Here is an 11130-nt window from a genome sequence, read left to right on the forward strand (position 1 = left end):
ACATCACTCCTCCATTCGGGGACTGAGAGGAGATCAGAGGGAGATCGTGTACTGATCTCCCTTTGATCTCCTGTCACAGAGCAGCCGTGCCGGTCCCGGCCGCATCGGGCACAGCGCATCTCGGGACCGGCACTGACAGCTGCTCCTATACAAGCAATCGGTCGTCTCTAGAGACGCCCGATCGCTTCAATGTAAAGCTCCCGGCCATGCAATTACAACGGCCGGCCGGGAAGCTGCTCGTCGGGCTCCGCCGTCCTCTAGTCAGACGAGTGGATTTTTCAAGCCCTGTGTATCATAAATGAAGTTTTTATTGTTTTTAGTTAACCTTGCCTTTTGAATTTCCTGAATCAGACAAGCCGGATCTTCTGATTATAGATCTTTGAGATGCCTCAGACAGAAAATGAACATCGTGGTTTAATATCGGACCATATTGGTCTCCTTCTTTTTTTAAAAAATTTGTGGCAGTTTGTAAAAAGTTGGGAAGCTCTTTCCATGTTTTATCCTTGTCAGTGTTTTGTTCCTGAGCACTTTACAACAAAAATGCTGCGTCCTTCACTCTTAACATCCTTGTAAGAATTTTCCAAGCTCATTCATTTCATGTTTTTGATTGAAGGTGTATAGTGATTTTTTTTTTTTTTTTTTAATGTTTTGCTTTTTGTGACACTTGTTATTTTTAGACTGGTCTGTATCAAGACTTTAATATGTAGATGGTGTAAAAAAACAGAATGGAGATTATTTTCCCAAGTTTTTGTTTAGTAAACTGATAAGTCCAGCTTCTCAAGTGAGTCTGTATCCAGGCAGGTCAATTATTAATGTATTCTTAACAGGCAGTAAATGAGCTTTAAAACAAGCCCGCCCTGACCTCTGTTGCTGCAGGCACTGTGGAGGAGATCATCCTTAATGTAAAACTAAACTCAGGACGTAAACCTTAAAAATACATTCCAGTACCTTAACTATTACCAAAAATGTATCTTATTTGTGTATCACTGGGCTGTAGATCCTCCAATCATCTCTGAATTGGTGCGGACACTGTCCTTCCTTCTGGAGGGGGGCTACTTTTTGTTCCCCATGGTCCCTGTGTGTGTTGTAAAGTAGCCACCGCTCCAAGCTCACTCCTGTGATGGAACAAAATCTCAATACAAATTAGTAAACCAGACAGATTGTAGTCCATCCCGGGAGTGAGCTTGGGGCGGTGACTACTTTACAACACTCACAGGGACCTTGGGGAACAAAAGTAGCCCCCCTCCAGAAGGAAGGACGGTGTCAGCACCAATTCAGAGATGATTGGAGGATCTACAGCCCAGTGATACACAAATAAGATACATTTTTGGTAATAGTTAAGGTACTGGAATGTGATTTTAAGCTTTAGCTCCTGAGTTTGCAGGGGACGCAGGGAAATTGTCCAAGTCAGGTCTCTGAGCTGCTATATCTTCCCCTTCTCCCCTATTCCAGAGCACCTGCCTGGTTTTACATTAGAGATCAGAAGACTGGAAGGGGAGCAGTGTGAGCTGAGCTACTGAGAAAGTAAGGGCTCATGCACATGGGTGGCTGGCGCCATACAGCGTAACTCGGGCATATTTCCCCTACCCAGAAGTCGCAGGTGCTGCGTACAGATGCCCATAGAAACCAACAGCTGTACACATCTGTAGACTGATTTACATCAGTACTTGTATAAACACGGACATGCGTATCAACCTACAACCCTGGACACAGACCGCCTGCATACATGAGCATGACTTTTTATGCATGAGCATGTTTATGCAAGTAACTGTGTATACATGTTTTAAAGCCATGCACAGCCATTTATTTTATCTAGCTCCTCCAAGGAACATGCATGGCAAAGAACTTCAATAAATGAAGCTTTTGCTATTCTAAAAGGACTGGTGTGCTGGTGACATTTCTATAATCTAGAATTGCACCACAGTACATAGAAACACACTACCATGAGTTGTGGTATGCTGTGTGAGAATAAATGGGGCTATAAATTGGTGATTGTGTTCGGCTGTTTTAACACAACACATATTAATGTTCAACATAACGTTCATTCATTAATGCATTGCAACAGACCGTTCCGAGTGAATGGGCTGTAAAACTGCGAGGATGAGTAACTCCACAGCACCTGCAGCTACAAACATCAGTAATGGCTTGTTTTATTTCTCATTTACTGGATAAAGCGGAATTGATGGTCAGGTGTCTAAAAACCATTCCTCTTATACTGTAGGTAGTTAAAGGAGAACTATGGGGTTAAGGCTTTTCCCCATAGTTCTCAGGGTAATGAGAGGACACAAACTAGCGTCCTCCCGTCACCCTAAGCTCAGTATACCGCAAGCTACAGCTCGCGGTATACTGAGACGCCGAAGCGGATCCCGACATCGATGTCGAGATCCGCCCAGCTGCGTGAGTGACAGCTGGCTCTGCCTATCTAGAGGCAGAGCCAGCTGTACCCGCCCCTCCCCCGTCCGTTCCACCATTCAGCGCTGGTGGATCGGAGCGGGGAGAGGGGAATCCAGCCCCTCCCCTGTCACGGCAGAGAGCCGTGACAGGATCGAGAAGTGAGCGAACGCCGGCATGTGTTCGCTCACCTCCCGATCTACTGAGCCGACCTGTGACAGTCTCATTGTCACAGGTCGGTTAGAACTATGAGGTGAGTGAAAAGCACTCACCTCATAGTTCTCCTTTTAAGAAAGTTTAAAAAGTTGATTTTTCTGCTATTCTGGCATAGAATGTTGAGTTTATCTTAAACTGAGATCATTGAAACAGCCTGGTTATTGATTAGAGCATTTGCTCTATGTGGGACGGAAAAATTCACCAGGAATCATCTTTTTACTGTTCAGTTACAGGGCGGGGGAGGGGCAAGACCCGTAAGGGTTATTTAACTGCAGCAGAGAAAAATCATGTCTCCTGTCCTGCTAGATTGGCCTGTGCTGTGTGGCAGAGCTGTTAAAATCTCAGAACTGTTAGGACAGAACTACAAATTCTTTGGCAGGTATACCAGCTCTCATATATGTAGTTCATCTCTGTATTTAGCTGTTCACCTGGAGTTCATTAGGATCTGATTACAATGCAGGAATAAGCAATACTCAGAGCCAGGTAGCCAAAGCACCTAAAATACTCACTATGGGACTTTGGTGTTGAATGTCTTGACTTGGTCTTGAATTCTACTTTCTTTGTGCAACCTACATTAGTTATTCTTGTCTGTACTCGGCAATAGAGATAACGTACAAGTCTTGATACAAGGACTGGTCTAAAAGTCTGCTGCATATAGTATTGTGTTGTATTATGCATGGAGTGTGCAGTGTTTCAGTGGTGACTTCCTGTACCATCTTACTGCCTTTTCTCATTTTCCATAGCAGTCTTCTGCAGCTTTCAAAATTCCTCCAAGCCAGTTCTTTTCTGAGCCTCCTGGCCTCTCCTATCTGTTATTATTCACCATGAACACAAAGGACCTACAATTTATGGGGCTATTACACTCGGGGTGGAGAGGGGTGGATGGGTTTAGTCCACTGCAATGGTTATGTGGGTTATTAGTTCAAGAATAGTTTCATTGATTGTAGTCTCATTCGTATGTCATTTCATGACTCTCTGTGTTTAGTGATTGACTTTTATTAAGTACTGTATTTTTCCATGTATAAGACTATACTTTTTCATAAAAATATTTACCTAAAAATGGAGGGGCGTCTTCTTATACACGGGAGGCCGAGAGGAGAACCGCGGTTGCGAAAATGCCGATACCTCTGCAAACTAGCCTCATGAGTGAAACTTCCGATTGCAGAGACAAGCTAACAGGTTTCCTCCAATCATGAGCCTTATGTACCCGACGTCAGCTAATGCTGCGGAGAGCCTGTAGCCAGTGCCCAGATGCAACAGGGAGCGGTAATGTCGGAGCAATCTGAGCCCATAAAATGTCAGAAAACAAAAAAAATCCCGGTAAATACCAATACCAGGAAGCGGATGTCTTACTCTGCAAAATTTAAAATGGATGTAATCAGTTTTGCAAAAGAGCATGGAAAATATTGATTTCTGAATTTTGGGTAAGAAAAGTGGGGGGCGTCCTATACATGGGGGCGTCTTATAGACGGAAAAATACGGTAATGTTCATTGCTATATAGCAGGGGTAGAGAAACTCCAGTCCCCCAGCTTTGGTGCAACTACAAATCCTATTACGGATCTGCCTGTGGGAGTTATGCCTGTGGCTGTCAGTGTCTTGCAATGCCTAATGGGATTTAGGCCCCATTCACACTGAGCGATTTATGGAGCGATTTTTGCAGCGATATCGCTCATATTTCCACGCGATATCGCTCTATGTAGCTTCTCCAATCCATTTCAATGGAGCTGTTCACATCTCACCGCTCAATATCACTCAATATCGCTTGTAGCTTGTCTCTCCTACATGACCCTTTTTTCTGCGGATTATGAGCGATTTTGCTCCTGATTGCATACAGCCCAATAGGAAAAAGTTGGGCGATTTTCATGTCGCTCAGTGTAAATGGGGCCTTATAGTTGCATCACAGCTGGAGGGTCGTAGCTTGCATACCCCTGCTGTATATTGTGCAGTGTTGTGTATGTACTTCGGTAAATAGTTTACTTGAACTAATTAAAATTTAGGATTATTTAAGGCAACCCCATGGCCTGCCGAATAGCAGTTATAGACAGACTAGTCTTTGCAGAGGTTGTCAAAGGTCTACACTAAAACTTGATATTACACCTTTGCAGGATTACGGGGAAGCTTCTTTTATCTCTGAGTCTCCAGTCCAGGGATTTCCTTTCTAGAATTTCCAGTTTGGCAAGTTGCCATTGGCTACACAAAATCAACTGATGATGTCACACTGCCCAGTGGACTCTTAAGAATGTTCAGTGAAAAAATTGGAAAGTCTTCATTATGGCCTTGTGGGGGAAGGGAGACTGACCATTGCATGGAAATCACCCCCATTGTAGTCTTTAAGAGATATTAGAAGCCAGCAGGTAATTCAGCTCAGGTGCCAACCTAATCCTACTATTTGTGTTAGTAAGTCTTAAAGGAGAAGTATAAGGTGAGTGATTTTCACTCAACTTCATAGTTCGAGCCGACATGTGACAATGAAACTGTCACACGTCGGCTCAATAAATTGGGAAGTGAGCGAAACACATACCGCTGCTTGCTCACTTCTCGATCATGTCCCTGCAGAGAGCCGTGACTGTCACTCACAGCTCCCTGCAGGGATTCCCCCCCTCCCCTCTCCGATCCTCCAGCACTGACTGGCGGAACTCGCGGGGGAGGGGGCGGGTACAGCTGGCTCTGCCTCTAGATAGGCAGAGCCTGCTATCAATCCCGCAGCTAGGTGGATCTCGACAGTAATGTCGGGATCCGTCCTAGCTGTGGCGTCTCAGTATATAGGGAGCTGTAGCTCCCTATATACTGAGCCTAGGGTGACGGGAGGACGCTAGTTTGTGTCCTCCCGTTACCCTTAGGTGAACTATGGGGAAAAGCCCTGACCCCATAGTTCTCCTGTAAACAGTTACCGGATATCTGTTCAGCTATGTCCTATTACCACATTTTGAGGTTGCCTACTCAAGATGTGTTAAGTGTTCCTGTTGCCTCCCGCACTGTTCTGTGTGACTAGTTTCAGCCTAATAATGTGGCCCAGCTTTGCACAAACTCCTGTTTAGAGATTTGTCCTCTTTGGGATAGTTGACTTAATACATTGGACACAACTGCTTGCTTTTTCTGTCTTCTGATACTTTATTTTTACTTGTTTAAAAAGCCAACTCCATCCAAAAATGATTTCTTTTCAGTTTTGAGTAGGCACATGAGGGTTGAGTCACCTTTTTTTATCTACTGGAAGCTCCAATTATCACATTTCTTTGTTGAAGTTTGTGATTCTGGCCTCCTCTGAACGCGGCAACAGTGGTGCCACTCCTCAAGAACTGAACTCCCCAGCATATTTCTGTCTTAGAGAACCCATTGGGGGGGGACTAACATTCACCTTCGTAATAGCCATAGCCCATAAGTAGAAGTTTGGGTATTAAAGGAGAACTATGAGGTGAGTGCTTTTCACTCACCTCGTAGTTCTAGCCGACCTGTGACAAACTGCGGCGTCTCAGTATACAGCGAGCTGTGTACTGAGCCTAGAGTGACGGGAGGACGCTAGTTTGTGTCCTCGTTACCCTAAGGAGAACTATGGGGAAAAGCCTTAACCCCATAGTTCTCCTTTAAGGTCTCTCTACTGGAGTGCCCAAAAGATGAATGACGCCGGCATGTGATCCACCTAGCCAATGCAAAACTGAAAGGCCATTTTATTTTTGGTGGGGTTGGCCTTCAGAGTCGTAATTTGCCTGCTAACAGTCTTGTGATTTGACCCCACCCAGATGCTCAGCCTACAGAGGCCGAAAAGGATATTTATAATCAGGTGAATGTAGTATTAAAAGATGCCGAAGGAATCCTGGATGATTTACAGTCATATCGAGGAGCCGGCCTGGAGATCCGAGAGGTGAATTGATTTTTATCTTCTACTGCATTTTTTTCATAAATCATTGTTTCTCATAGCAATCAGTAACTGACATTTCCCAATGCAGATTTGTAAGTGAAATGCCGAGTCAGATTTCCATGTTCATGACAATGTCCCTTTATTACTTGTTCCCTTAATGAATCCTAGTGGGGCTTTTTCTTGGAGAGTATAAACTATCTATAAACAATTCACAGAACCCTTTGCCTGTAAATCTCTGAGAGCGCTCATTCTGTGTGAATAGAGGCAAAAACTGATGTTCTTTGTATATCTTTTTTTTTCTTCTTCAGGTTGCATTAAAAGTAATACTGCAATATGGCCACTAGATGGAGCTGAGGAACATAGGCAATGTATACTTATTTTTGTATGCTTCTCAGCTCCATCTAGTGGCTATAATGTAGTATTACAAAACATTTAATTCGACTTGAAAAGATGTATACAGAACGTTCATTTGAGTCTTTATTCACAAAAAACAATCGTTCATGGATATTCGCAGGGTGAACAGCTCTGCCAATTGCTAAGTGTTTCCCTTACCCCAATGCTCTTCATTGTCCCCACATTCAACCTAACGTTGTCTAAAACATTTCTCCCAAGTCTAACTGTCCCTGGCTGCTCCTTTTATTCATTGGATTTCAGTTGTGTCAATCATGGAGGCTCAGCAGCACATCTAGCCATTACCAGCAGCAGTCTGCATGCAAATGTCCACTTCCCCAGGCTGATATCCTCCTATCAAGGCATTTTGATATTTTCATAGCTCCTCCCAAGAACCAGCCCACTGCTTGCTTCAGGGCCAAGGGCTCTTGAGAGGAGAATGGTAGGGTGCTGAAATGTTTTCAGAAAGCTATGTACAGCACCCTGCTGGCCCCTCCTACCAATCATGATCTGCCTGCATTGCATAGGGAAGCACAAAGACCTAGTGGTGACATCACGAGGCCTGAAAAAAATGTGCGCAATGAAAACAAGCTTTATTTAAAATTTTATTTAGCATGTTGGTGAGGAACAGGGAAGGCAAATTATTACCAAATTAAACTTGAGCTTTAAATCTTCTTGTTTGCAGGCAATACAACATGCTACTGATGAGAAGTTACAGGAGAAGGCGTGGGGAGCAGTCGTCCCTCTGGTCGGCAAACTAAAGAAATTCTATGAATTCTCTCAGAGACTAGGTAAACATTACATTTAGGGCATTTATGGAAATTTGGTTGCAGGTTATGTAGTAAGGTGCTTCAAGTAATGTGTGAGTTTCCTGAACTCTTCACATTATGGCACGGTATAGTTTAATGTAGCTTCATAAATGCGTACTCCAATCAAACAGAGCTTCCTTGTAGGCTGTGCGGGCTCCACTAATGGGTGAATTCTCTGCTTTACCCAAATGGCGATCATAGCCACCCTAAATGCCAGAGTCATGCTGCCTCTCCATAATATAAAACATAAATAATTGGGTCATCCAGCTGCATGAGAATGATCAAATCGGCAATGGGAAGTAATTTAATACAGGCTGCATTCATATAACTCTGGGTAAAATGTTTAACACTGCAAGTGCTCGTTTGTGTCTAGGTGCTAAAAATAAGTTATGCGCATACAATCCTTGGAGCCGGCTTGTTCTTAGAATGGTCCCTGGTGCCTCTATCCCCCTCCAGTGTAAATCAGTCTTTCTCAACCCGGGTTCCTCCAAAAGTTACTAGGAATTCCTTGAGCAACTTCTGCCTCTCAGAGAGGTAACCACTGATTCCAATAATGTTTTTAGATATTTGTAAAGACCTTCTTCCCACTGATCACCAATGTAAGGGACATTCTTCCCACGATCCCCAATGTAAGGAGCATTCTTCCCACTGATCACCAATGTAAGGGACATTCTTCTCACTGATCACCAATGTAAGGGACATTCTTCTCACTGACCACCAATGTAAGGGACATTCTTCCCACTGATCACCAATGTAAGGGACATTCTTCTCACTGACCACCAATGTAAGCATTCTTCCCACTGACCATCATACTAATGTACCTAGAGCTGTAGATAGAGTAATTATTGTCGGGGTTTCATGGGACCTGAAAGGTATTTTAAGGTTTCTTCTGTGATAACATGGTTGGGACAGGCCGGTGTAAATACTCGCCTCTCCTGTTGCCTACCCTGCCAAACACTGCTCTGCTAAGAAGGAATCGTCTAACAAATCTGGGAAACCAGCAAAGTGGGAGACGCATTGGGAGGAACCAGCAAGCTCTGCACAGCAGATCAGCACTCCTGGAAATGTCAGACTTTGCTGGATGATTCCTTACCAATGGAACAGTATTTGGCAGTGTGGGCAGCAGGAGAGATGAGGCAGATAGATTTACCAATTTTCACACTGGGGTCACTTTAACTAATCGATACTTTAAGGTAACTCCGAAAATGTTTGAATGAGTTAATAGTTGTGCTGAACCCGGAGATCAAACTGTTCTTCTTTTCTAAGCATAAAAGTGTAAGTAGTTCTTGTAAGCTGCATATTCCAGGAAAGGCACAAGGGCTCCTATTTATAACAGAGGCCTGCATCGTATCTTATGCAGAGTTCAGTGTGCGTACAGAATGTTTGACATTCTCTTGTATATATCTCCAGCAGCACCTCCTCAGCAGCTGGGTAATGTATGCCTCATGTTCTTTCCATGAGAATGTACTGATGTGTGTAGCGTTATGGGCTCTGCAAGCCTCCAGCCTCAGATACAAATAGGGTTATGTATATTTCCAGTATCACTATCTCCTTGCTCTCTTATTCTTGCCGTGTCACTGCTTCCTAATGAGCCTTCAGAGTCGTAGTCCAGTTTTAAGTGTTAGAAAAAATAAATCACTTTCACGCACCGTGAGCAGCGATAAGATAATTGTGTCCATAGTCAGCGCTTGGTGGGGGTCTCCATATAACAGACTCGGACTGGATTTTCAGAGATGGACATCAATAATTGGCATAGAGGAGGCTGCAGTTCAATGAAGGTAGGGAGGCCTCAGAATACATGGAAGGAAAAAAAAGAAGGAAGAACGGCGCCTTTGAACGGTCACGTAAATCAAAAGCTGAATATATGATACTCGCAAACGGTGTCTTTAACAACGCATTTCTGATTAACCAAAACAAGCTGGCATAGTGAAGCAACCGATAACCACAGTGGGCCAGAAACTTTTTCCCGCTGACGCGTTTCTAGGGCTATACCCTCTTCATCAGAGCAAGTTCAGACAGACTGACAACACTTCATTATATATGTGCATTTGAATACACACATTGTGACTGATAGGTGTTCATTGGAACCCTGCGATTTGTGAACCCTGCGGAAACCCCGCGGCTTGTGAAAGCGGCCAGCGGGGACACAGGATGTATCCAACACTAATAACTAGATATGCACGGATACTTTTCGAGTACCAGTACAGATACTTGGCATTTTGATGAGAACTCCCAGGGTTGCAGCGGTTGCAGCTGGGACCTGGCTCTGGCGCTCCACCACTGTCCTGAAATCATTAGTCTGTATTGTTTTAGAAAAACTGTCACATGACAATAAACAAAAATGTATCAGTACTTGTATCTGTGAGTACTGGGACTAGTATCAGTACTTGTATCTGTGAGTACTTGGACTAGTATCAGTACTCGTATCTGTGAGGACTTAGACTAGTATCAGTACTTGTAATTGCAAAAATAGTATCGGTACGTCCCTTATATAAGTTTATAAAAACAAATCATACAATAAAACAGATCCGTGTGATCCTTACAAATGACAGCGGCCTCCTAACTTCTGAATTTTTCTCTAGTCTAGTCTTGGAGCTGGAAAAGTATCTGTACTTCTACTTGTACCGAGTACTGGGCTTGGTATCTGAACATCCCTACTAATAACATACAATATTCTAGATACATATAATATTACTGACAAGCATGGAAGAATGAGTGACAGTTGCCAGTTCCCAAAATGCGTCGGGTACAAAGGAGAATGTACATCAGGGTGGTTTTGATTCTGGGTATCGTTATTGTTGAGCCTGATGAAGGGGACCCTGCGTGGCCCCGAAACGCTTGTTCCGATGACATGACGTTTTAATAAACAAACACTTTGGATTCAAAATGAATTTGGTGTGCTGGTGACATCTATCTACAATCATTTTTAGCACCTAGACAAAAGAAGGAAAAAAAAAAAAAGGGTTAACCAGTTAACCCTTGTAGTGCTGGGGAAGCTTCCTCGGCGTCCTCACATCCTATACACAGTGTAAAGAAAGTGATGACTCACTGATCCTTAGACCGCTGCAGCGGATGGGGGAGAGAGGCTCCAGGGACCGGTCTAAGAGCAAGCCGGTTTAGAGGATCGGGTGAGCATAACTTTATTTTCCTCCCTAGACACAAATGAGCAGTTAACCCTTGCCGTGCCGGGGTAGCCCCACTGTAAGGGTTGATAAAAAATAAAAACCCGAAGTTCTGCTGTAACTTCTGTGAAAAAGGCGCAATTTACATTTTACAAATATTTGTTTTTGTATTACCTCGGTGCAGTTTTCTCTTATATATGTAGAAGGAATTTTGTACTTTGTTGTGTTTGTGTGTCAATAATCATTTTAGTGTATTTTTTATTTAAATGAATGATTGGGTAAATATTGCACAACGATCCCGGGACCGGGAAAACCAGCGGCACCGTGTTTATATTCTACTGACTC

The 11130-nt window shown here is 43.6% G+C and overlaps 1 protein-coding gene across 7 annotated transcripts in view; it reads left to right on the forward strand.

Moving 5' to 3' along the window:
• The window catches only part of FAM49B (family with sequence similarity 49 member B), a 136189-nt gene that overhangs the window by 110972 nt on the left and 14087 nt on the right, over positions 1 to 11130 (forward strand). For 6 of the 7 annotated variants that reach the window (XM_018558761.1, XM_018558769.1, XM_018558745.1 and 3 more), the window contains exons 5-6: positions 6346 to 6467; positions 7540 to 7645. In XM_018558761.1, the coding sequence (XP_018414263.1) occupies positions 6346 to 6467; positions 7540 to 7645 (228 nt within the window). Of the gene's footprint in view, positions 1 to 6343; positions 6468 to 7539; positions 7646 to 11130 lie in introns of those variants that run through there. The other variant, XM_018558794.1, reaches the window with a different exon arrangement.

Source organism: Nanorana parkeri, unplaced genomic scaffold, assembly GCF_000935625.1.
Source record: "Nanorana parkeri isolate BGI_ZX_2015 unplaced genomic scaffold, ASM93562v1 scaffold15, whole genome shotgun sequence".
NCBI classification, from domain to species: domain Eukaryota; kingdom Metazoa; phylum Chordata; class Amphibia; order Anura; family Dicroglossidae; genus Nanorana; species Nanorana parkeri.